Below are 27,175 nucleotides of genomic sequence, written 5' to 3'. Positions count from 1 at the left end.
ACAGAGGTAGTACTGTAGACTAGAACACAGAGGTAGTACTGTAGACTAGAACACAGAGGTAGTACTGTAGACTAGAACACAGAGGTAGTACTGTAGACTAGAACACAGAGGTAGTACTGTAGACTAGAACACAGAGGTAGTACTGTAGACTAGAACACAGAGGTAGTACTGTAGACTAGAACACAGAGGTAGTACTGTAGACTTGAACACAGAGGTAGTACTGTAGACTAGAACACAGAGGTAGTACTGTAGACTAGAACACAGAGGTAGTACTGTAGACTAGAACACAGAGGTAGTACTGTAGACTAGAACACAGAGGTAGTACTGTAGACTAGAACACAGAGGTAGTACTGTAGACTAGAACACAGAGGTAGTACTGTAGACTAGAACACAGAGGTAGTACTGTAGACAATAACACAGAGGTAGTACTGTAGACTAGAACACAGAGGTAGTACTGTAGACTAGAACACAGAGGTAGTACTGTAGACTAGAACACAGAGGTAGTACTGTAGACTAGAACACAGAGGTAGTACTGTAGACTAGAACACAGAGGTAGTACTGTAGACTAGAACACAGAGGTAGTACTGTAGACTAGAACACAGAGGTAGTACTGTAGAATAGAACACAGAGGTAGTACTGTAGACTAGAACACAGAGGTAGTACTGTAGACTAGAACACAGAGGTAGTACTGTAGACTAGAACACAGAGGTAGTACTGTAGACTAGAACACAGAGGTAGTACTGTAGAATAGAACACAGAGGTAGTACTGTAGACTAGAACACAGAGGTAGTACTGTAGACTAGAACACAGAGGTAGTACTGTAGACTAGAACACAGAGGTAGTACTGTAGACTTGAACACAGAGGTAGTACTGTAGACTAGAACACAGAGGTAGTACTGTAGACTAGAACACAGAGGTAGTACTGTAGACTAGAACACAGAGGTAGTACTGTAGACTAGAACACAGAGGTAGTACTGTAGACTAGAACACAGAGGTAGTACTGTAGACTTGAACACAGAGGTAGTACTGTAGACTAGAACACAGAGGTAGTACTGTAGACTAGAACACAGAGGTAGTACTGTAGACTAGAACACAGATGTAGTACTGTAGACTAGAACACAGAGGTAGTACTGTAGACTAGAACACAGAGGTAGTACTGTAGACTAGAACACAGAGGTAGTACTGTAGACTAGAACACAGAGGTAGTACTGTAGACTAGAACACAGAGGTAGTACTGTAGACAATAACACAGAGGTAGTACTGTAGACTAGAACACAGAGGTAGTACTGTAGACTAGAACACAGAGGTAGTACTGTAGACTAGAACACAGAGGTAGTACTGTAGACTAGAACACAGAGGTAGTACTGTAGACTAGAACACAGAGGTAGTACTGTAGACTAGAACACAGAGGTAGTACTGTAGACAATAACACAGAGGTAGTACTGTAGACTAGAACACACTTTGTGGGGATAGAATGTGCCCTAAATGCATTCAGAATACATTACACAGGTGGTACAAGGAACCTTTGTGTCCCAAATGGCACCCTATTCCCTATATAGTGCACTACTTTTAACTTGAGCCCTATGGGTTCTGGTAGAAAGTAGTGCACTATAATAATAATAATAATAATATGGTGCCATTTGGAACATAGCGAGTCTTATCAGTGTGTTTCCAGTAAGATCTGTGTTGAGTGTGAGAAGCTAAATGCAGAATACAGTACTATGCACCACCCACTACTTTCACTTCTGCCTTAGTGGCTCCGCAGGACATTGGAACGGGCTACAATAGAGAAGTGAGAACTGTCCATCTCTCTGGATAACAACATCTGCTACATTACTCAGATGTAAATGTCTGTCTCATGGTAATAGGTCAGAGGAGATGTAGTACAGTAGGCAGAAGTTGTCTAAATGTCTGTCTCATGGTAATAGGTCAGAGGAGATGTAGTACAGTAGGCAGAAGTTGTCTAAATGTCTGTCTCATGGTAATAGGTCAGAGGAGATGTAGTACAGTAGACAGAAGTTGTCTAAATGTCTGTCTTGTGGTAATAGGTCAGAAGGGATGTAGTACAGTAGGCAGAAGTTGTCTAAATGTCTGTCTCGTGGTAATAGGTCAGAGGAGATGTAGTACAGTAGGCAGAAGTTGTCTAAATGTCTGTCTCATGGTAATAGGTCAGAGGAGATGTAGTACAGTAGGCAGAAGTTGTCTAAATGTCTGTCTCGTGGTAATATGTCAGAGGGGGTGTAGTACAGTAGACAGAAGTTGTCTAAATGTCTGTCTTGTGGTAATAGGTCAGAGGGGATGTAGTACTGTAGGCAGAAGTTACCACTAACCACTGACACCTCAGACACAGGGTCAGATATGTTCCATCCCTATATTGAAACAGCTCCATGGAGGGTTAAAGGTAATCTGATCTTAGATCTGTATTTTAAAGGACATCTATCGTGCGTACCAAACGGCACCCTATTCCCTATTTAGTGCACTACTTTTAACCAGGGCCCTTAGAGGCACATAACCAGATATACTGTGAAGACTTCCTCCTTTGGTTTTCTGTACATATTCACATCAGTTATTTACAGACAATCTACTGTATAGTCTTACTGTATGTTTTTCACCTGTTCATGGATCAGCTCATGAATCTGTTAGGAGTACAATATGAGCAAGCATACGGATCTTAAACAACCACTGTTTGCTCAAATGAAGCTCTATGCAGATATGAACACATAAGGCATGTAAATACTGTAGTCCATGTGGTACAGGACCAAAACATCCCTCAGTACTGTAGTCCATGGTCCATGTGGTACAGGACCAAAACATCCCCTCAGTACTGTAGTCCATGGTCCATGTGGTACAGGACCAAAACATCCCCTCAGTACTGTAGTCCATGTGGTACAGGACCAAAACATCCCCTCAGTACTGTAGTCCATGTGGTACAGGACCAAAACATCCCCTCAGTACTGTAGTCCATGTGGTACAGGACCAAAACATCCCTCAGTACTGTAGTCCATGTGGTACAGGACCAAAACATCCCCTCAGTACTGTAGTCCATGTGGTACAGGACCAAAACATCCCTCAGTACTGTAGTTCATGTGGTACAGGACCAAAACATCCCCTCAGTACTGTCGTCCATGTGGTACAGGACCAAAACATCCCTCAGTACTGTAGTTCATGTGGTACAGGACCAAAACATCCCCTCAGTACTGTAGTCCATGTGGTACAGGACCAAAACATCCCCTCAGTACTGTAGTCCATGTGGTACAGGACCAAAACATCCCCTCAGTACTGTAGTCCATGTGGTACAGGACCAAAACATCCCCTCAGTACTGTAGTCCATGTGGTACAGGACCAAAACATCCCCTCAGTACTGTAGTCCATGGTCCATGTGGTACAGGACCAAAACATCCCCTCAGTACTGTCGTCCATGGTCCATGTGGTACAGGACCAAAACATCCCCTCAGTACTGTAGTCCATGTGGTACAGGACCAAAACATCCCTCAGTACTGTAGTCCATGTGGTACAGGACCAAAACATCCCCTCAGTACTGTAGTTCATGGTCCATGTGGTACAGGACCAAAACATCCCCTCAGTACTGTAGTTCATGGTCTATGTGGTATAGGACCAAAACATCCCCTCAGTACTGTAGTCCATGTGGTACAGGACCAAAACATCCCCTCAGTACTGTAGTCCATGTGGTACAGGACCAAAACATCCCCTCAGTACTGTAGTCCATGGTCCATGTGGTACAGGACCAAAACATCCCCTCAGTATGTAGTCCATGTGGTACAGGACCAAAACATCCCCTCAGTACTGTAGTTCATGTGGTACAGGACCAAAACATCCCCTCAGTACTGTAGTCCATGTGGTACAGGACCAAAACATCCCCTCAGTACTGTAGTCCATGTGGTACAGGACCAAAACATCCCCTCAGTACTGTAGTCCATGTGGTACAGGACCAAAACATCCCCTCAGTACTGTAGTCCATGTGGTACAGGACCAAAACATCCCCTCAGTACTGTAGTCCATGGTCCATGTGGTACAGGACCAAAACATCCCCTCAGTACTGTGGTCCATGTGGTACAGGACCAAAACATCCCCTCAGTACTGTAGTTCATGTGGTACAGGACCAAAACATCCCCTCAGTACTGTAGTCCATGTGGTACAGGACCAAAACATCCCCTCAGTACTGTAGTCCATGTGGTACAGGACCAAAACATCCCCTCAGTACTGTAGTTCATGTGGTACAGGACCAAAACATCCCCTCAGTACTGTAGTTCATGTGGTACAGGACCAAAACATCCCCTCAGTACTGTAGTCCATGTGGTACAGGACCAAAACATCCCCTCAGTACTGTAGTTCATGGTCCATGTGGTACAGGACCAAAACATCCCTCAGTACTGTAGTTCATGTGGTACAGGACCAAAACATCCCTCAGTACTGTAGTTCATGTGGTACAGGACCAAAACATCCCTCAGTACTGTAGTTCATGGTCCATGTGGTACAGGACCAAAACATCCCCTCAGTACTGTCGCCCATGGTCCATGTGGTACAGGACCAAAACATCCCCTCAGTACTGTAGTCCATGTGGTACAGGACCAAAACATCCCCTCAGTACTGTAGTCCATGTGGTACAGGACCAAAACATCCCCTCAGTACTGTAGTTCATGTGGTACAGGACCAAAACATCCCCTCAGTACTGTAGTCCATGTGGTACAGGACCAAAACATCCCCTCAGTACTGTAGTCCATGTGGTACAGGACCAAAACATCCCTCAGTACTGTAGTTCATGGTCCATGTGGTACAGGACCAAAACATCCCCTCAGTACTGTAGTTCATGGTCCATGTGGTACAGGACCAAAACATCCCCTCAGTACTGTAGTTCATGGTCCATGTGGTACAGGACCAAAACATCCCCTCAGTACTGTCGCCCATGGTCCATGTGGTACAGGACCAAAACATCCCCTCAGTACTGTAGTTCATGTGGTACAGGACCAAAACATCCCCTCAGTACTGTAGTTCATGGTCCATGTGGTACAGGACCAAAACATCCCCTCAGTACTGTAGTCCATGTGGTACAGGACCAAAACATCCCCTCAGTACTGTAGTCCATGTGGTACAGGACCAAAACATCCCCTCAGTACTGTAGTCCATGTGGTACAGGACCAAAACATCCCCTCAGTACTGTAGTTCATGTGGTACAGGACCAAAACATCCCCTCAGTACTGTAGTCCATGTGGTACAGGACCAAAACATCCCCTCAGTACTGTAGTCCATGTGGTACAGGACCAAAACATCCCCTCAGTACTGTAGTTCATGTCCCCTTCACCACTATATCACATTTAATTTCCTCACTGAGGAAAACAGCTGCTCAGAAACAAACATCATCTCAGAGGAAAAGCAGGGGAAAGGTTTTACAGTAACCTAATCTGTAGATTTACAGAGCAGTAGCTCCTAGGCATTAGACTTTGAACCAGTCAGGATAGGGAATGCACACTACTAGTCTGATGGAGAACACGATGAGGGCCATGCAACTGGAATAGTGTATATCACTGGAATAGTGTATACAACTGGAATAGTGTATACAACTGGAATAGTGTATACAACTGGAATAGTGTATATAACTGGAATAGTGTATACAACTGGAATAGTGTATATAACTGGACTAGTGTATACAACTGGAATAGTGTATATAACTGGAATAGTGTATATAACTGGAATAGTGTATACAACTGGAATAGTGTATATAACTGGAATAGTGTATACAACTGGAATAGTGTATACAACTGGAATAGTGTATATAACTGGAATAGTGTGTATAACTGGAATAGTGTATATAACTGGAATAGTGTGTATAACTGGAATAGTGTATATAACTGGAATAGTGTATACAACTGGAATAGTGTATACAACTGGAATAGTGTATATAACTGGAATAGTGTATACAACTGGAATAGTGTATATAACTGGAATAGTGTATACAACTGGAATAGTGTATATAACTGGAATAGTGTGTATAACTGGAATAGTGTATATAACTGGAATAGTGTATATAACTGGAATAGTGTATATAACTGGAATAGTGTGTTCTGATTGAAGACAACCAGGCCATTGGCGCTGTGACACACACGCAGACCCATAGTCCACCTCTCCCCCCTTTCTAAAACGGTGAAACACAGAAGAACTAACAGGAACTACCAAAGGACCCATTGTTTCTCAGCGGAGGGGACCTGATATTTGCCTGCTCATAAAGCATTTGAGGAGGGACGGTCAGTTGAGCTGTGTGTGTTTCCCCTTTCCTCTTATGACAAGAGATAAACAAGGCACAGCGTTCACAGAGGAGCATTTAATAAAAGGACTGTGTGGTGTGTGTGTGTGTGTGTGTGTGTGTGTGTGTGTGTGTGTGTGTGTGTGTGTGTGTGTGTGTGTGTGTGTGTGTGTGTGTGTGTGTGTGTGTGTGTGTGTGTGTGACAGAGTGAGTATTTTACCACATTGGCTTGCCTGGCCTCCTCTATGTAGTGTCTATCAGTAGGTAGTTATCATGTATATAGTCTGTATCTTACCACATTGGCTTGCATGGCCTCCTCGATGTAGTGAGTGGTGATGACCACTGATACTTTTCCAGTTTTCACAATCTCTACTAGATGCTGCCAGATCCTACAGGGACACATGACACAACTCAGTTTAAGGGCAACATCCTATGGTCCCAAATGGCACCATATTCTCTATAAAGTGCACTACTTACCAGAGCTCTATGAGCCCTGGTAGGGCACTATAAAGGGAATAGGGTGCCATTTGACACACAACCTTAGCCTTATGACCTGCCTGGGATTACCCTGACTGGACTGATTTGGCTGGGCTTGGTAACAGAGCACTGGTACCATTACACAATCAGATTATACACCCAGATACTTCCAACAGGATTTATACAGTCATTCTGAATGAGAGACAACATGGTTTCTGTAACGAGGGGCAGAGAGTGTGTTTGACAGGTTAAGACTGTTGGAGACAGAGTGTTGTTCATAAACATGGCATCTTCAGACTGTATATGACATTCATTATACTGGATGTAAAAGGGGGAAATGTGAAGCAGGTGAATTGTTGCAGAAGGTTTTGTGTGTGTGTGGTGTGTGGTGTGTGGTGTGTGGTGTGTGGTGTGTGGTGTGTGTGTGTGTGTGTGTGTGTGTGTGTGTGTGTGTCCAGTACATACTTGGCTCTCAGCACAGGGTCCACCCCGACTGTGGGTTCATCCAAAATCAATAACTGGGGGTTCTGAAGTAAGGCTGCTCCAAGAGACACCCTCCGTTTCTGCCCTCCGCTGTAAACACACACAATGTTACACAAAACACCTGATATACTCTGTGACTTATCTGATCCATCCAGCTGCCTTTGTTTGACATGGGTCACACTCACTGGCTTCTCAGTGTAGTAGGTGTGTTAGCAGGGCTGGTAAGGCAGCAACGCAGAGAAACCCTGCAACACTAACCTTGTGAGGTACAAGGGGGATGTTTCCTGTACTACAGGGCAACACTGGGTCCTTGTGAGGTACAAGGGGGATGTTTCCTGTACTACAGGGCAGCACTGGGTCCTTGTGAGGTACAAGGGGGATGTTTCCTGTACTACAGGGCAACACTGGGTCCTTGTGAGGTACAAGGGGGATGTTTCCTGTACTACAGGGCAGCACTGGGTCCTTGTGAGGTACAAGGGGGATGTTTCCTGTACTACAGGGCAGCACTGGGTCCTTGTGAGGTACAAGTGGGATGTTTCCTGTACTACAGGGCAGCACTGGGTCCTTGTGAGGTACAAGGGGGATGTTTCCTGTACTACAGGGCAGCACTGGGTCCTTGTGAGGTACAAGGGGGATGTTTCCTGTACTACGGGGCAGCACTGGGTCCTTGTGAGGTACAAGTGGGATGTTTCCTGTACTACGGGGCAGCACTGGGTCCTTGTGAGGTACAAGGGGGATGTTTCCTGTACTACGGGGCAGCACCGGGTCCTTGTGAGGTACAAGTGGGATGTTTCCTGTACTACAGGGCAGCACTGGGTCCTTGTGAGGTACAAGGGGGATGTTTCCTGTACTACAGGGCAGCACTGGGTCCTTGTGAGGTACAAGGGGGATGTTTCCTGTACTACAGGGCAACACTGGGTCCTTGTGAGGTACAAGGGGGATGTTTCCTGTACTACAGGGCAGCACTGGGTCCTTGTGAGGTACAAGTGGGATGTTTCCTGTACTACAGGGCAGCACTGGGTCCTTGTGAGGTACAAGGGGGATGTTTCCTGTACTACGGGGCAGCACTGGGTCCTTGTGAGGTACAAGTGGGATGTTTCCTGTACTACGGGGCAGCACTGGGTCCTTGTGAGGTACAAGTGGGATGTTTCCTGTACTACAGGGCAGCACTGGGTCCTTGTGAGGTACAAGGGGGATGTTTCCTGTACTACGGGGCAGCACTGGGTCCTTGTGAGGTACAAGTGGGATGTTTCCTGTACTACGGGGCAGCACTGGGTCCTTGTGAGGTACAAGGGGGATGTTTCCTGTACTACGGGGCAGCACTGGGTCCTTGTGAGGTACAAGTGGGATGTTTCCTGTACTACGGGGCAGCACTGGGTCCTTGTGAGGTACAAGGGGGGTGTTTCCTGTACTACGGGGCAGCACTGGGTCCTTGTGAGGTACAAGTGGGATGTTTCCTGTACTACGGGGCAGCACTGGGTCCTTGTGAGGTACAAGTGGGATGTTTCCTGTACTACGGGGCAGCACTGGGTCCTTGTGAGGTACAAGGGGGGTGTTTCCTGTACTACAGGGCAGCACTGGGTCCTTGTGAGGTACAAGGGGGATGTTTCCTGTACTACAGGGCAGCACTGGGTCCTTGTGAGGTACAAGAGGGATGTGTCTTGTTAACAGTCTTGTTAACAGTCATCTAATAATTTAATTAAATGGATATACTAGTGCACTACTAGTGACCAGGGCACTGTGTATAGGGAATAGGGTGCAATTGGGGACTTTTCCATAGTCTCTAGGCACAGGTCACATGGTTTTGTGGACATGATGTAATCATGGACCTATGCCGGTTAGAAAAGAGGGAGGAGATTGAGACCCACTAACCCTTTAACTCACTAACCCTTCAACCCACTAACCCTTTAACCCACTAACCCTTTAACCCACTAACCCTTTAACCCACTAACCCTTTAACCCACTAACCCTTTAACCCACTAACCCTTTAACTCACTAACCCTTCAACCCACTAACCCTTTAACCCACTAACCCTTTAACCCACTAACCCTTTAACCCACTAACCCTTTAACCCACTAACCCTTCAACCCACTAACCCTTTAACCCTTTAACCCACTAACCCTTCAACCCACTAACCCTTTAACCCACTAACCCTTTAACCCACTAACCCTTTAACCCACTAACCCTTCAACCCACTAACCCTTCAACCCACTAACCCTTTAACCCTTTAACCCACTAACCCTTTAACCCACTAACCCTTTAACCCACTGACCCTTTAACCCTTTAACCCACTAACCCTTTAACCCACTAACCCTTTAACCCACTAACCCTTTAACCCACTAACCCTTTAACCCACTAACCCGTTAACCCACTAACCCTTTAACCCACTAACCCTTTAACCCACTAACCCTTTAACCCACTAACCCTTTAACCCACTAACCCGTTAACCCACTAACCCTTTAACCCACTAACCCTTCAACCCACTAACCCTTTAACCCACTAACCCTTCAACCCACTAACCCTTCAACCCACTAACCCTTCAACCCACTAACCCTTCAACCCACAAAGGCGTGTGTGTTCTGGGGACAGCACTGATAACTCCATTGCATCTCCATAATGAGGACATGAGTCACTGCTTCTGTATTTGACCTCTCCTCGTCGTGGGCAAGGGGAAACTATCCCACGCCAAATCAACGTGAACCAGAACATCTTGCGGGTCGCGTACGCTCTTCACAGAGGTCCGGAGTGACGCATTTAAAATGTATTATATTTCCTTAACGTCAACATAAAAACATATATAGTCCTTTATACATCGCTTTGGAATGTTTCATGCACCTGACTGTATAACTTCTGTTAAGATGACTGTTATCAAGCTGGACAGAGTGTAGAGACTATAGATGACTACTATCAAGCTGGACAGAGTGTAGAGACTATAGATGACTGTTATCAAGCTGGACAGAGTGTAGAGACTATAGATGGCTGTTATCAAGCTGGACAGAGTGTAGAGACTATAGATGACTGTTATCAAGCTGGACAGAGTGTAGAGACTATAGATGACTGTTACCAAGCTGGACAGAGTGTAGAGACTATAGATGACTGTTATCAAGCTGGACAGAGTGTAGAGACTATAGATGACTGTTATCAAGCTGGACAGAGTGTAGAGACTATAGATGACTGTTAGCAAGCTGGACAGAGTGTAGAGACTATAGATGACTGTTATCAAGCTGGACAGAGTGTAGAGACTATAGATGACTGTTAGCAAGCTGGACAGAGTGTAGAGACTATAGATGACTGTTATCAAGCTGGACAGAGTGTAGAGACTATAGATGGCTGTTATCAAGCTGGACAGAGTGTAGAGACTATAGATGACTGTTATCAAGCTGGACAGAGTGTAGAGACTATAGATGACTGTTAGCAAGCTGGACAGAGTGTAGAGACTATAGATGACTGTTATCAAGCTGGACAGAGTGTAGACTATAGATGACTATTATCAAGCTGGACAGAGTGTAGAGACTATAGATGACTGTTACCAAGCTGGACAGAGTGTAGAGACTTTAGATGACTGTTATCAAGCTGGACAGAGTGTAGAGACTATAGATGACTGTTATCAAGCTGGACAGAGTGTAGAGACTATAGATGACTGTTATCAAGCTGGACAGAGTGTAGAGACTATAGATGACTGTTATCAAGCTGGACAGAGTGTAGACTATAGATGACTGATATCAAGCTGGACAGAGTGTAGAGACTATAGATGACTGTTATCAAGCTGGACAGAGTGTAGAGACTATAGATGACTGTTATCAAGCTGGACAGAGTGTAGACTATAGATGACTGTTATCAAGCTGGACAGAGTGTAGAGACTATAGATGACTGTTATCAAGCTGGACAGAGTGTAGAGACTATAGATGACTGTTATCAAGCTGGACAGAGTGTAGAGACTATAGATGACTTTTATCAAGCTGGACAGAGTGTAGAGACTATAGATGTAGGTACATTATCATTTATACATAGTTTCCATTTGGTTTTTGTTATTTTAATGTCTATTGAGATTGTTTTCCCTCGAATTAAAAAACATAAATTAACAATAATATAAATCCAACCCATCCGTGGGCCATATTTAATGGGCTCATATGTTTGACACCACTGTGTACGGTTGTGTTACCTGAGGTTTCGGACTAGTTTGCTCTTCTGAGGTAGGTCCAGGAAGTCCACCAGGAAGTCCATGCGTGCCTGGGTGTCCTTAGATGACAGGCCGTGGATCCGTCCGAAGAACGTCAGGGTGTCACTGATGGTAAACTCGTTGTACAACGCCAGGTCCTGAAGAAGAAACACAATGTTAAGTCACGGTATGTGTTGTGTTGATATCAAATCAAACTTTATTTATACAGCACATTTATTACAAAGGTGAGAAAGATACAAACACAATGTTATGTCACGGTATGTGCTGTGTTGATATCAAATCAAACTTTATTTACACAGCACATTTATTACAAAGGTGAGAAAGATAAAAAGACTAAATGTTTTCTATACAACTTTGAAATGAAGATAGACAAGAACTAAATTACGAGACAAATTCAAATGGTGTGTTTTGCTACAGTATGTTATGTTGACATATCATGTTGTCATGGTATTTATAGTCATATGTCAATATACTTCCATAGTGTCTAAAGGTTAGGAGTCCATTTGGAACTGAGGCGCGTTTGTGCATCTGTCAAATGAAATCAAATTTGATTGGTCACATGCTTGGTAAACAACAGATGTACACTAACAGCAGAACAGCATTCTCACGTAGGTGTTCCTCTTGTCCAGGTGGGAAAGTGCAGTGTGGAGTGCGATAGAGATTGCGTCATCTATGGATCTATTTACCTGTGGTATGTTGTGTACCTATAAGTTAACAGTTTACCTGTGGCATGTACCCCACCATCCTCCCAGGGACCTGGTGACCAGGAAATGCGGGCGGCTTCCCCAACACGCTGATGTGCCCTCGGGAGATCTTCAGTGTTCCCACAATGCATTTCAACAGTGTGGTCTTCCCACACCCACTCGGACCCAGCAGGCCGTAGCTGTAAGATAACAGGAAGAACATTTGCACTAAATCATACATATTACCACAGTATGATAGCATAGTATGATAGTATAGTATGATAGTATAGTATGATAGTATATCATAGTATGATAGTATAGTATGATAGTATGATAGTATATCATAGTATATCATAGTATGATAGTGTAGTATGATAGTATAGTATGATAATATATCATAGTATATCATAGTATGATAGTATATTATGATAGTATAGTATAGCATATTATGCCGCAGTATGATAGTATGATATGATAGTATATCATAGTATGATAGTATGATATGATAGAATATTATGATAGTATAGTATATCATATTATGCCGCAGTATGATAGTATAGTATGATAGTATGATATGATAGTATAGTAGGATAGTATTGTATGATAGTATATGATATTATATCATAGTATGATAGTATAGTATGATAGTATAGTACGATAGTATGATAGTATATCGTAGTCTGCTAGTATAGTACGATAGTATGCTATGATAGTATAGTATGATAGTATATCATAGTATGTCATAGTATGATAGTATAGTATGATAATATGATATGATATTATAGTATGATAGTATAGTATGATAGTAGGGTATGATAGTATAGTATGATAGTATAGTATGATAATATGATATGATATTATAGTATGATAGTATAGTATGATAGTATATTATAGTATAGTATGATAGTATGATAGTATGATATGATAGTATAGTATGATAGTATATCATAGTATATCGTAGTATGATAGTATAGTCTGATAGTATAGTATGATCATATGATAGTATATCATAGTATATCGTAGTATGCTAGTATAGTACGATAGTATGATATGATAGTATAGTATGGTAGTATATCATAGTATATCATAGTATGATAGTATAGTATGATAGTATGATATGATAGTATAGTATGATAGTATATCATATTATATCATAGTATGATAGTATGATATGATAGTATAGTATGATAGTATAGTATGATATGCCAGTATGATAGTATAGTATGTAATCTGTATTACTCAGTATGGTCTGACTCTTAATCGTAACTCGCATAAAACTTCCAATGACATCGATGCATGATTCACGTGGAAATCCAAGTTAAACGTAATTTATATATGCAAGATGTCACGTTCCTGACCTGTTTTCCTTTGTTTTGTATTCATTTTAGTTGGTCAGGGCGTGAGTTGGGTGGGTTTGTCTATGTTTGTATTTCTATGTGGGGTTTTGTGTTCGGCCTGGTATGATTCTCAATTAGAGACAGGTGTGTATTGTTTGTCTCTAATTGAGAGTCATACAAAGGCAGCCAGGGTTTCACTGGTGTTTTGTGGGTGTTTGTTCCTGTGTCCTCACAGGACAGTTGAAGGTTAGTCACGTTTGTTGTTTTGTAGTTTGTAGTGTCTTGTTTGCTGTTTTTTATTAAAAGATGGCTTATTTCCCCCAATCCGCATCTTGGTCCTATCCATGCTCCTCCTCGTCTAAGGGGGAGAACAACAATGACTGCCTTTACAGAAACACCCACCACAACAGGACCAAGCGGATTGAGGAGAGAGAACAAGAACTAAAGCAATGGAGAGAAGAGGAATGGAGTTGGGAGCAAATTTTCAATGGAGAAGGACCCTGGGCTAAGGTGGGAGAGAATCGCCGCTCTCGGGAGGAGAAGAAGGCAGCCACAGCCCAGGAGCGCAGGTATGAGGGTACGCGGCTAGCACGGAAGCCCGAGAGGCTCACCCAAAAATTTCTTGGGGGGGGCTAAAGGGGAGTGTGGCGAAGCCGGGTTGGATACCTGAGCCAACTCCCCGGGCTTGCCGTGGAGTAAGAGGGCGTCGTACTGGTCAGACACCGTGTTATGCGGTAAAGCGCACGGTGTCCCCAGTACGCGTGCTTAGCCCAGTGCGGGCTATTCCACCTTGCCGCACTGGGAGGGCTAGGTTGGGCATCGAGCCGAGTGCCATGAAGCCGGCCCAACGTATCTGGTCTCCAGTACGTCTCCTCGGGCCGGTGTACATGGCACCAGCCTTACAGGTGGTGTCCCCGGTTCGCCTGCATAGCCCAGTGCGGGCTATTCCACCTCGCCGCACTGGCAGGGCTACGGGGTCCATTCAACCTGGTAAGGTTGGGGAGGCTCGGTGCTCAAGAGCACGTGTCCTCCTTCACGGTCCGGTATATCCGGCGCCACCTTCCCACCCCAGCTCAGTACCACCAGTGCCTACACCACGCACCAGGCTTCCAGTGCATCTCCAGAGCCCTGTTCCTCTTCCACGTACTCTCCCTATGGTGCGTGTCTCCAGCCCAGTGCCTCCAGTTCCGGCACCACGCACCAAGCCTCCTGTGCGTCTCCAGAGCCCTGGACGCACTGTTCCTTCTCCCCGCACTCGCCCTGAGGTGCGTGCCCTCAGCCCGGTACCTCCAGTTCCGGTACCACGCACCAGGCCTAGAGTGCGCCACGAGAGTCCAGTGTGCCCTGTTCCTGTTCCCCGCACTCGCCCTGAGGTGCGTGCCCTCAGCCCGGTACCTCCAGTTCCGGTACCACGCACCAGGCCTATAGTGCGTCTCAGCCGGCCAGAGTCTGCCGTCTGCCCAGCGGTGCCTGAACGGCCCGTCTGCCCAGCTCCGTCTGAGCCATCTGTCTGCCCAGCGCCGGCTGAGCCATCTGTCTGCCCAGCGCCGTCTGAGCCATCTGTCTGCCCAGCGCCGTCTGAGCCATCTGTCTGCCCTGCGCCATCTGAGTCATCCGTCTGCCACGAGCCATTAGAGCCGCCCGTCTGCCACGAGCCAGTAGAGCCGTCCGTCAGTCAGGAGCCGCTAGAGCCGTCCGTCAGTCAGGAGCCGCCAGAGACGCCCGCCAGTCAGGAGCCGCCAGAGACGCCCGCCAGTCAGGAGCTGCCAGAGACGCCCGCCAGTCAGGAGCTGCCAGAGACGCCCGCCAGTCAGGAGCTGCCAGAGACGCCCGCCAGTCAGGAGCTGCCAGAGACGCCCGCCAGTCAGGAGCTGCCAGAGACGCCCGCCAGTCAGGAGCTGCCAGAGACGCCCGCCAGTCAGGAGCTGCCAGAGACGCCCGCCAGTCAGGAGCTGCCAGAGACGTCCGACAGTCCGGAGCTGCCCTACAGTCCGGAGCTGCCCTACAGTCCGGAGCTGCCCTACAGTCCGGACCTGCCAGAGTCCCTCAGCCCGGACCTGCCGGAGTCCCTCAGCCCGGACCTGCCGGAGTCCCTCAGCCAGGACCTGCCGGAGTCCCTCAGCCAGGACCTGCCGGAGTCCCTCAGCCAGGACCTGCCGGAGTCCCTCAGCCAGGACCTGCCGGAGTCCCTCAGCCAGGACCTGCCGGAGTCCCTCAGCCAGGACCTGCCGGAGTCCCTCAGCCAGGACCTGCCGGAGTCCCTCAGCCAGGACCTGCCGCCCCTTATCCCGGTGCTGCCCCTTGTCCCGGTGCTGCCCCTTGTCCCGGTGCTGCCCCTTGTCCCGGTGCTGCCCCTTATCCCGGTGCTGCCCCTTATCCCGGTGCTGCCCCTTATCCCGGTGCTGCCCCTTATCCCGGTGCTGCCCCTTCATTTAGGTGGGGTTAGTGGGAGGGTGGTCATTGGGAGGGGGATAAAGAAGCGGGGATTGAGTATGGTGGGGTGGGGACCTCGTCCACCGCCAGAGCCGCCACCGTGGACAGACGCCCACCCAGACCCTCCCCTAGACTTTGTGCTGGTGCGCCCGGAGTTCGCACCTTAAGGGGGGGGTTCTGTCACGTTCCTGACCTGTTTTCCTTTGTTTTGTATTCATTTTAGTTGGTCAGGGCGTGAGTTGGGTGGGTTTGTCTATGTTTGTATTTCTATGTGGGGTTTTGTGTTCGGCCTGGTATGATTCTCAATTAGAGACAGGTGTGTATTGTTTGTCTCTAATTGAGAGTCATACAAAGGCAGCCAGGGTTTCACTGGTGTTTTGTGGGTGTTTGTTCCTGTGTCCTCACATGGACGGTTGAAGGTTAGTCACGTTTGTTGTTTTGTAGTTTTGTAGTGTCTGGTTTTGCTGTTTTCATTAAAAGATGGCTTATTTCCCTCAATCCGCATCTTGGTCCTATCCATGTTCCTTCTCGTCTAAGGGGGAGAACAACAATGACTGCCTTTACACAAGAACCCAATTACATTGTCTACTTTATGTAAGGTTTAGAGCAGGGGTATTCAACTCTGACCCTACGAGGTCCGAGAGCCTGCTGGTTTTCTGTTCTACCTGATCATTAATTGCAAGGACCTGGTGTCCCAGGTCTAAATCAGTCCATGATTAGAAGGGAATCACCCATCTGGTGTCCCAGGTCTGAATCAATCCCTGATTAGAGGGGAATCACCCACCTGGTATCCCAGGTTTAAATCAGTCCCTGATTAGAGGGGAATCACCCACCTGGTGTCCCAGGTTTAAATCAGTCCCTGATTAGAGGGGAATCACCCACCTGGTGTCCCAGGTCTAAATCAGTCCCTGATTAGAGGGGAACAATGCAGTGGAACTGGCTTGGAGGCCCAGAGTTCAGTTTGAAGGTAGAGAGTATCATTAGGTTTAAAGCAGGTTGCAAATTATACTGTGGAGAAATACAACACAGAATAACAGTAAAAACTGTGAAAAAAACTGTAAAAAGAAAAATATGTTGATTCAACATACTTTTGTAACGCTGCAAGAGGAGTGTGAGTTTGCTCAGCATTTTGGCATACTGGCTGACCCTACAGAAATTCTCAAGTTGAATTGTATGTTCACTCAACTTTACATTTTAGGTTCAGTAAACATACAATTCAATCTGAGAATGTATTTGCATATTTCCCAGTGTGCCTTGCCTTTTCCAGTGAATTGTAGTTACCACCCATGACTGTATTTGTTAATGACATGGTTGTTGAATGGCTTTCATTCCTGTAGCCTTCACCAAGTGAGTGTTATCTTTATAATTCTATTCTTTATGACCATACATCATAAGGCCTTTCATTGAGGGCCAAGTTACACCCTAACACTGTTATTTGAAACTCTTGTTTTACACGCCACATCAAGCCTGTAAGTAATATTATGCTGGCTTGAAAAGTGATGTGTAATTCCTATTGGAATCCAGCCAGAGTTAGGATATTCAACAACTGGAACTTTTAATTAATGTGCAACCTGCATTGAGGATGACTGCAGGGGTAGGGAAGATTATTGAGACTACCTAAATCATTTTACCTGGAACAGGGTACAACTACTGTAACGGCGTTCCCCCTCCTCTTCATCCGAAGAGGAGGAGCAGGGATTGAACCAAACTGCAGCGTTTTTGAAATGACATATTTTAATTAAACAAGACGGGAAAAACACGAAACGAAAACACTTGAATAATTAACAAAATAACAAAACGAATGTAGACAAACCTGAACATACGAACTTACATAAAACACGAAGAAAACACAACAGAAAAAATGACTACATAAACCGATGAACGAATGAAACAGTCCCGTATGGTGCAACAAACACTGACACAGGAAACAACCACCCACAACAAACAGTGTGAAAACACCTACCTTAATATGACTCTCAATCAGAGGAAATGAAAACCACCTGCCTCTAATTGAGAGCCATATCAGGTCACCCTTGAACAAACATAGAAACAGAAAACATAGACTGCCCACCCAAACTCACGTCCTGACCAACTAACACATACAAAAACTAACAGAAACAGGTCAGGAACGTGACAACTACGAACAGATTGGATTAGTTTAGAGAAATCTATTATGTTATTTATGTTTGTGTAGCATAAGACTGATCAACCAACAAATGTATGCTACATTAAAAAAAACAGGTATTGAAACAAACAATTTCTGAAAATCAACCTGCAAGAGCATGGTGGGAAATATTGTAATGATGGGTGTGGTTTTGAGCAAACATGAATGAGTAATTTTACTAAACAAGCTTGTTCAAATGCAGCTCACTTCCAGCAGAGATCAGTAAACAAACTTTAACACATTTGCTCAAATTCTTGTCCTTTTGAAGTCCACTCAACTCACAGAATAACGCAGATTAAGCAGTTGGCTTTGTGTAGGTGTGTGTGTGTGTGTGTGTGTGTGTGTGTGTGTGTGTGTGTGTGTGTGTGTGTGTGTGTGTGTGTGTGTGTGTGTGTGTGTGTGTGTGTGTGTGTGTGTGTGTGTGTGTGTGTGTGTGTGTGTGTGTGTGTGTGAGAGAGAGAGTGAGGACGGAGAGAAAGAGAAACAAAAACAGACAGAAACAGAAAGAGTAAGAGAGCGAGAGGAAAGAGAAAGATAGTTTAAACATCAACAAGATGTTTAAAAATACTGTAGATAAATACTGTAGATATTTATTTTACTGGGTTTTCTTAATCTATTTCTTATGTTATTTTCTTTCTAAAGTCCATCCTGTCACCCTACTCCTCCTTCTCTGAGTGTTCACCACCCTGTCACACTACTCCTCCTTCTCTGAGTGTTTATCACCCTACTCCTCCTTCTCTGAGTGTTCACCACCCTATTCCTCCTTCTCTGAGTGTTCACCACCCTACTCCTCCTTCTCTGAGTGTTTACCACCCTACTCCTCCTTCTCTGAGTGTTCACCAGCCTACTCCTCCTTCTCTGAGTGTTTATCACCCTACTCCTCCTTCTCTGAGTGTTTATCACCCTACTCCTCCTTCTCTGAGTGTTCATCACCCTGTCACCCTACTCCTCCTTCTCTGAGTGTTTATCACCCTACTCCTCCTTCTCTGAGTGTTCATCACCCTGTCACCCTACTCCTCCTTCTCTGAGTGTTTACCACCCTACTCCTCCTTCTCTGAGTGTTTATCACCCTACTCCTCCTTCTGAGTGTTCACCACCCTACTCCTCCTTCTCTGAGTGTTTACCACCCTACTCCCCCTTCTCTGAGTGTTTATCACCCTACTCCTCCTTCTCTGAGTGTTCACCACCCTGTCACCCTACTCCTCCTTCTCTGAGTGTTCACCACCCTGTCACCCTACTCCTCCTTCTCTGAGTGTTCACCACCCTACTCCTCCTTCTCTGAGTGTTCACCACCCTGTCACCCTACTCCTCCTTATCGGAGTGTTTACCACCCTACTCCTCCTTCTCTGAGTGTTCACCACCCTACTCCCCCTTCTCTGAGTGTTCACCACCCTACTCCTCCTTCTCTGAGTGTTTACCACCCTACTCCTCCTTCTCTGAGTGTTCACCACCCTGTCACCCTACTCCTCCTTCTCTGAGTGTTTATCACCCTACTCCTCCTTCTCTGAGTGTTCACCACCCTGTCACCCTACTCCTCCTTCTCTGAGTGTTTATCACCCTACTCCTCCTTCTCTGAGTGTTCACCACCCTACTCCTCCTTCTCTGAGTGTTCACCACCCTACTCCTCCTTCTCTGAGTGTTCACCACCCTACTCCTCCTTCTCTGAGTGTTTACCACCCTGTCACCCTACTCCTCCTTCTCTGAATGTTCACCACCCTACTCCTCCTTCTCTGAGTGTTCACCACCCTACTCCTCCTTCTCTGAGTGTTCACCACCCTACTCCCCCTTCTCTGAGTGTTCACCACCCTACTCCTCCTTCTCTGAGTGTTTATCACCCTACTCCTCCTTCTCTGAGTGTTTACCACCCTACTCCTCCTTCTCTGAGTGTTCACCACCCTACTCCTCCTTCTCTGAGTGTTCACCACCCTACTCCTCCTTCTCTGAGTGTTTATCACCCTACTCCTCCTTCTCTGAGTGTTTATCACCCTACTCCTCCTTCTCTGAGTGTTCATCACCCTATCACCCTACTCCTCCTTCTCTGAGTGTTCATCACCCTGTCACCCTACTCCTCCTTCTCTGAGTGTTTATCACCCTACTCCTCCTTCTCTGAGTGTTCACCACCCTACTCCTCCTTCTCTGAGTGTTCACCACCCTGTCACCCTACTCCTCCTTCTCTGAGTGTTCACCACCCTACTCCTCCTTCTCTGAGTGTTTACCACCCTACTCCCCCTTCTCTGAGTGTTTACCACCCTACTCCTCCTTCTCTGAGTGTTCACCACCCTACTCCTCCTTCTCTGAGTGTTCACCACCCTGTCACCCTACTCCTCCTTCTCTGAGTGTTCACCACCCTACTCCTCCTTCTCTGAGTGTTCACCACCCTGTCACCCTACTCCTCCTTCTCTGAGTGTTTAACACCCTACTCCTCCTTCTCTGAGTGTTTACCACCCTACTCCTCCTTCTCTGAGTGTTCACCACCCTACTCCTCCTTCTCTGAGTGTTTACCACCCTACTCCTCCTTCTCTGAGTGTTCACCACCCTACTCCTCCTTCTCTGAGTGTTCACCACCCTGTCACCCTACTCCCCCTTCTCTGAGTGTTCACCACCCTACTCCCCCTTCTCTGAGTGTTCACCACCCTACTCCTCCTTCTCTGAGTGTTCACCACCCTACTCCCCCTTCTCTGAGTGTTCACCACCCTACTCCTCCTTCTCTGAGTGTTCACCACCCTACTCCTCCTTCTCTGAGTGTTTACCACCCTGTCACCCTACTCCTCCTTCTCTGAATGTTCACCACCCTACTCCTCCTTCTCTGAGTGTTCACCACCCTACTCCTCCTTCTCTGAGTGTTCACCACCCTACTCCTCCTTCTCTGAGTGTTCACCACCCTACTCCTCCTTCTCTGAGTGTTTACCACCCTACTCCTCCTTCTCTGAGTGTTTACCACCCTACTCCTCCTTCTCTGAGTGTTTATCACCCTACTCCTCCTTGTCTGAGTGTTCACCACCCTACTCCTCCTTCTCTGAGTGTTTATCACCCTACTCCTCCTTCTCTGAGTGTTTACCACCCTACTCCTCCTTCTCTGAGTGTTCACCACCCTACTCCTCCTTCTCTGAGTGTTCACCACCCTACTCCTCCTTCTCTGAGTGTTTATCACCCTACTCCTCCTTCTCTGAGTGTTTATCACCCTACTCCTCCTTCTCTGAGTGTTCATCACCCTATCACCCTACTCCTCCTTCTCTGAGTGTTCATCACCCTGTCACCCTACTCCTCCTTCTCTGAGTGTTTATCACCCTACTCCTCCTTCTCTGAGTGTTCACCACCCTACTCCTCCTTCTCTGAGTGTTCACCACCCTGTCACCCTACTCCTCCTTCTCTGAGTGTTCACCACCCTACTCCTCCTTCTCTGAGTGTTTACCACCCTACTCCCCCTTCTCTGAGTGTTTACCACCCTACTCCTCCTTCTCTGAGTGTTCACCACCCTACTCCTCCTTCTCTGAGTGTTCACCACCCTGTCACCCTACTCCTCCTTCTCTGAGTGTTCACCACCCTACTCCTCCTTCTCTGAGTGTTCACCACCCTGTCACCCTACTCCTCCTTCTCTGAGTGTTTAACACCCTACTCCTCCTTCTCTGAGTGTTTACCACCCTACTCCTCCTTCTCTGAGTGTTCACCACCCTACTCCTCCTTCTCTGAGTGTTTACCACCCTACTCCTCCTTCTCTGAGTGTTCACCACCCTACTCCTCCTTCTCTGAGTGTTCACCACCCTGTCACCCTACTCTGAGTGTTCACCACCCTACTCCTCCTTCTCTGAGTGTTCACCACCCTACTCCTCCTTCTCTGAGTGTTTACCACCCTGTCACCCTACTCCTCCTTCTCTGAATGTTCACCACCCTACTCCTCCTTCTCTGAGTGTTCACCACCCTACTCCTCCTTCTCTGAGTGTTCACCACCCTACTCCTCCTTCTCTGAGTGTTCACCACCCTACTCCTCCTTCTCTGAGTGTTTACCACCCTACTCCTCCTTCTCTGAGTGTTTACCACCCTACTCCTCCTTCTCTGAGTGTTTATCACCCTACTCCTCCTTGTCTGAGTGTTCACCACCCTACTCCTCCTTCTCTGAGTGTTTACCACCCTACTCCTCCTTCTCTGAGTGTTTACCACCCTACTCCTCCTTCTCTGAGTGTTTATCACCCTACTCCTCCTTGTCTGAGTGTTCACCACCCTACTCCTCCTTCTCTGAGTGTTTACCACCCTACTCCTCCTTCTCTGAGTGTTTACCACCCTACTCCTCCTTCTCTGAGTGTTCACCACCCTACTCCTCCTTCTCTGAGTGTTCACCACCCTGTCACCCTACTCCTCCTTCTCTGAGTGTTTACCACCCTACTCCTCCTTCTCTGAGTGGTCACCACCCTACTCCTCCTTCTCTGAGTGTTCACCACCTTGTCACCCTACTCCTCCTTCTCTGAGTGTTTAACACCCTGTCGCCCTACTCCGGCTTTTCACTAGGTTCAGATCCAGGGCCCTTTGTAATGGAATCTGAGGCTCTGTGTAAATCAAATCTCATTTAGCTGTTTGTCAGTGGAGCTCACATCACCTGCCACTAAGGGACAGAGATGTTGAAATAACAATACTTTATAAGAAAGAGAATTGTGCTTAAGAGAAATTATTCAGCTGTTACAACTGTCAAAGGACAATATTCAGCTACTACTGTTGAGGCAACAAACATTTTGGCTGTTAGGCTATCATCAGTGTGTGGACAAAAACACCATTACATATTAATAACATGAAAGACCATTACATATTAATAACCTGTAAGACCATTACATATTAATAACATGAAAGACCATTACTTATTAATAACATGTAAGACCATTACTTATTAATAACATGTAAGACCATTACTTATTAATAACATGCAAGACCATTACATATTAACAACATGTAAGACCATTACTTATTAATAAAATGTAAGACCATTAGATATTAACAACATGTAAGACCATTACTTATTAGCGATCTTAACATGCTCTGTCTTACTGCTGGGTGAAGTGGTGTTTTGACTTATCCTGGACACTCAGGACAACCTTTTCTGATTGAATACCCCACAGGGCAGTAAGCACTACTGAGGTCAGTGTCATGGTATAAGGTTAGGGTTAGGACTGGGTAAGATTGTAGTGTCAATGTGGTTTACTAACATCTGTCCCTGTGGCACGGTCAAGTTGAGATTATTCAGGACTTTGAGTTCACCGTACGACCGACACACTTCCCGACAACGGATAGCCGAACCGCCCAGTCCCGGGGAGGGGGGAGGAGCTTCCTCGTCTGCCTTCATCCTTCCCTCCGCCAACTAGAAGAAGAAAAACAAATGTAAAAAAATCAATCACCCCCTTCACAGCATTATGGCCCAGTGTTGTGATTAGGGTTTCTTTCCCAAGACTCCCAGGTTTTCCAGAAACCCCAGTTAGAAGATTCATGGAATCAGAAAGCAATAAGCAGGAAATCCAGGAATCCTCCAAACAGGGTTTCAGGAAAACCTGAGAATTTGGGGAAAGTTACCTGAATGTTGCAGCCCGAGTAGCAACAGCCTGGGCGGGACGTGAACCGGCGACTATGGTTACGGGGCAAGTGTACTACCACCTATGCCATTAAGAGTCTCTTTGCAGAAACAGACGCAGTAGCACATACAGGGAAAACACACCAGGCTGTGTTACAAAGGGCACCACCATATTCCATACGTAGTGCACTACCTTTGACCAGAGCCCATATAGGACCCTGGTCAAAAGTAGTGCACTACCTTTGACCAGAGCCCATATAGGACCCTGGTCAAAAGTAGTGCACTACCTTTGACCAGAGCCCATATAGGACCCTGGTCAAAAGTAGTGCACTACCTTTGACCAGAGCCCATATAGGACCCTGGTCAAAAGTAGTGCACTACCTTTGACCAGAGCCCATATAGGACCCTGGTCAAAAGTAGTGCACTACCTTTGACCAGAGCCCATATAGGACCCTGGTCAAAAGTAGTGCACTACCTTTGACCAGAGCCCATATAGGACCCTGGTCAAAAGTAGTGCACTATGTGGAAAATAGGATGACATTTGGGATGCAGAGCAACTAAGGACTTGCTCATTACGGACAACAGAAAGTGAACTAAATGACATCTTCTCAGCAACAGCTGCCATGAATCTGTGTCTGTGTTGTGTAGCAGATCTGTGTTGATATTATATTTTAATAGTATTTGAAAATCATTTCAAATGCTTTCTCTGTGCTTGATTGATCTTGCCTGGTTTAATAGTCCCACAACTGTAAACCCTGCTCATCTGGCATTCCAGGCAGGCTAAAGCAAACGCTCAAAGTATTTGAGAGATTTCAAAACAGAATATGAACCCAGGTCTGGTGGTGGCGTGCCTGTAACTTGGCGTGCATTGGATCTAGGTCGTAGAGCAACCCCGACTGGCATCCTATTCCCTACGTAGCGCACTACTTTTCACCAAGGCCCATAGGGATATAGTGGTCTATATAGGGAATAGGGTACCATTTGGGATGCACCCTGGGTCAAAATCATCTTTAATCCCTGCCTCCTTTCCCTGGCTTCCACTGTTTCATTCTCCCTTTCTCTGTGTTGGCTTCCCTGTTCTCCCTCACATAATCCAGCATCTTTCATTCCACCGTTGGGAGATTAGAGGGAAACCACTCCGTAATCTGACTCATTTGATCAAGGTCACCTTCTTTGACACAATTCCACACGGCAGCATATTTACAGAACGGTACTATTGTTATAATAGTAATAGCTAGGACATTGTTGTACTGTAATAACATTGTAATATAGGGTATTGATAAGTGAGGCATTATAAAGCCTATCTACATAGACAGACATATTCATTCACTGTCAGGGAATCTGTCCAGGGTTCTATTCTTTCTGCTTGAAGTTCAACGTTTTTATTCATCAAATTGCAGACCGCAAATGGTCTGAAATACTTGATATTAACAGATTAAAGACTCCAGTTCACGTTTAAAGAAGCTCCATAAAAATAAGAAAAAGGTTAAAAAAATATATAATTTGAGCCATCCAACAAGATGTTGAAGTAAACTACTGTGTACACCAGATTACTTAAAATGAGAAGAAAAACATTTGGAAGCCAGGTAGGCTACATTTGATGCTTAACGACAAGTGTCATACCGATTCGTCGTTATTATTTCAGATACTCACTGATACTGTACCATACGTTTAACCTACCTAGTCTTTGAAAGAGGGACAACCACAAACTATATAAAATTACGAAAACACAAGCTGAAGGCTTAATGTAGCCAACTAGGAAAACAACTTGTCCAACATTGTGACAGGGACTCACCTGAAATAGTCCCTCTACTCAAGAAGAAGTCTAGTATGTCCCGTGTGGCTCAGTTGGTAGAGCATGGCGCTTGCAACGCCAGGGTTGTGGGTTCAATTCCCACGGGGGGACCAGGATGAATATGTATGAACTTTCCAATTTGTAAGTCGCTCTGGATAAGAGCGTCTGCTAAATGACTAAAATGTAAATGTAAATGTAGTAGCCTACTGGGGATGAAGAGCAACAATGTAGCCACCTGCACTGCACTATGTGTGAGTCTGCCGAGACAACGGTGTAGGTAGGCTATATTGTAACGTGGTAGAGCAGGTTGGGTTTCGAAAAGGGAGAAGCCTCTCTCTGGAATAAATGCACCTGTTATTCTACTACTAAATTACATTAACAGAGAATCAGCGAGACAGACTATAAACAAGAAAAACAAACCACGACACTCCTACCACGACACCTTCCTATGATTTCCTTCAGTTTAGGTAGCCTATATATGGCAGCGGGACTCCATCGTAATAAACGGAGCAGCCATATATTCTGTTGTAACGGTAACAGCAAATTCATTTATAGGCGCAATAACGTACCAACTGGTGCCGTTTCGCTCTTTCGTGAATCTGCAGTGCATTTATCCAAAGCTACATTAGCCTGTCTGCTATAATCACAATCCGATATAGAACAATCTTTCACTCTCCAATCATCTTGTAGGCAAAAACTACCTTACAGAGAGCCTGCCAACTTCCGCTTCACAGCACCTCCAAAACGGAGCATGTCGGACTCTGTCGGTTCGCTCAACTAGCGCATTTAGCCTACAATTGACCATGAATTCGGCAGCGAAAGCGTCATGCATGCGTGACCTGTGATGCGTGTTGGTGCCTGGCTATTTTTATACAACGGTTGGCTACATGCCGGTATAGCCAGCTGCTAGGTTTCCCTGTCATTTCAAATCAATGCTTCTTTTATAAACGCCGCAGTGCACTTCCACTCTGCACCAGACATTCCATTTTTATGCGTACAGCAACGGAATTCAAACACGCGTCTCCTTTTATTCCATCACTATATTTTCCCACATCCTGAGGATGTCCCTATTCACTGGGCCTATAGTGGTTTTTCTGAAATGCTAATTGTCTATGGAGTTATTTCAGCATAGACATATCAGCGTTAGCCGTATTGCATTGTCAGATCTTCCATAAAATACCTCACTAAATAATGCCACCACGAATCCAGCTTTGCCAGCTTACAAACTGTGCATACCTGCTCCTCCATCTCGGTGCATTCGGGCGGTCCTCCTGTCGTCGCAGCATCATCCGCGGCTGCTGCCTCCGTGGCCATGGTCGTCGATTGGCGGGAGATGCATCCAGCCTCAAACCCCCCCAGCAGATAGCCTCTCACTAAAATCCATAGGCTACTATCTCCATCTACTGGCCGTGTAGGAAAGGGAACTAGGAAAGGTGTCTGAAAACAGACCAATACTTTTTTTTATTAGCAAGCATCAAATGCAAACAATACAGGCAATCGTATAAACATGTTCAGTAACATCAGACCACACAAAACAGAGACAATTAATTTACATAATATCAACAGAAAAGAGCCTTAGGCCAAATTAAGATTCTGTGTCTGAAAATTTCAGATGAGCCAAAACTTTTTAAAATGGGAGTAGAAAAAAAAACGTGTGCATCAACTATATCGTTTTTGGTCATCCCTGTCTAAACCGCCCCTCTGTCTGACTGGGACTTCATGTGAGGCTGGTGGGATGTCTCTAAACCGCCCCTCTGTCTGACTGGGACTTCATGTGAGGCTGGTGGGATGTCTCTAAACCTCCCCTCTGTCT

General features: G+C 45.9%; 1 protein-coding gene across 5 annotated transcripts in view; it reads right to left on the bottom strand.

Annotated features, from left to right (window-relative positions):
• Nucleotides 1–26,748, bottom strand: part of LOC129864836 (ABC transporter G family member 20-like) — a 61,779-nt gene extending 35,031 nt beyond the window's left edge. Inside the window, exons 1-6 of one of the 5 annotated variants that reach the window (XM_055937129.1) lie at nucleotides 26,599–26,748; nucleotides 23,209–23,360; nucleotides 12,123–12,282; nucleotides 11,382–11,536; nucleotides 7,202–7,309; nucleotides 6,555–6,648 (exon numbers count right to left, since the gene is read on the bottom strand). In XM_055937129.1, coding sequence (XP_055793104.1) covers nucleotides 6,555–6,648; nucleotides 7,202–7,309; nucleotides 11,382–11,536; nucleotides 12,123–12,282; nucleotides 23,209–23,360; nucleotides 26,599–26,676 — 747 coding nt within the window. In that variant the 5' untranslated portion in view covers nucleotides 26,677–26,748. The other 4 variants (XM_055937122.1, XM_055937135.1, XM_055937148.1 and 1 more) reach the window with 4 other exon arrangements.
• Between the last annotated feature and the right edge of the window lie 427 nt (nucleotides 26,749–27,175).

This window comes from Salvelinus fontinalis, chromosome 1, assembly GCF_029448725.1.
Source record: "Salvelinus fontinalis isolate EN_2023a chromosome 1, ASM2944872v1, whole genome shotgun sequence".
In the NCBI taxonomy this organism is placed as follows: Eukaryota; Metazoa; Chordata; class Actinopteri; order Salmoniformes; family Salmonidae; genus Salvelinus; species Salvelinus fontinalis.
This window is presented reverse-complemented; position numbering and strand designations above follow the sequence as displayed.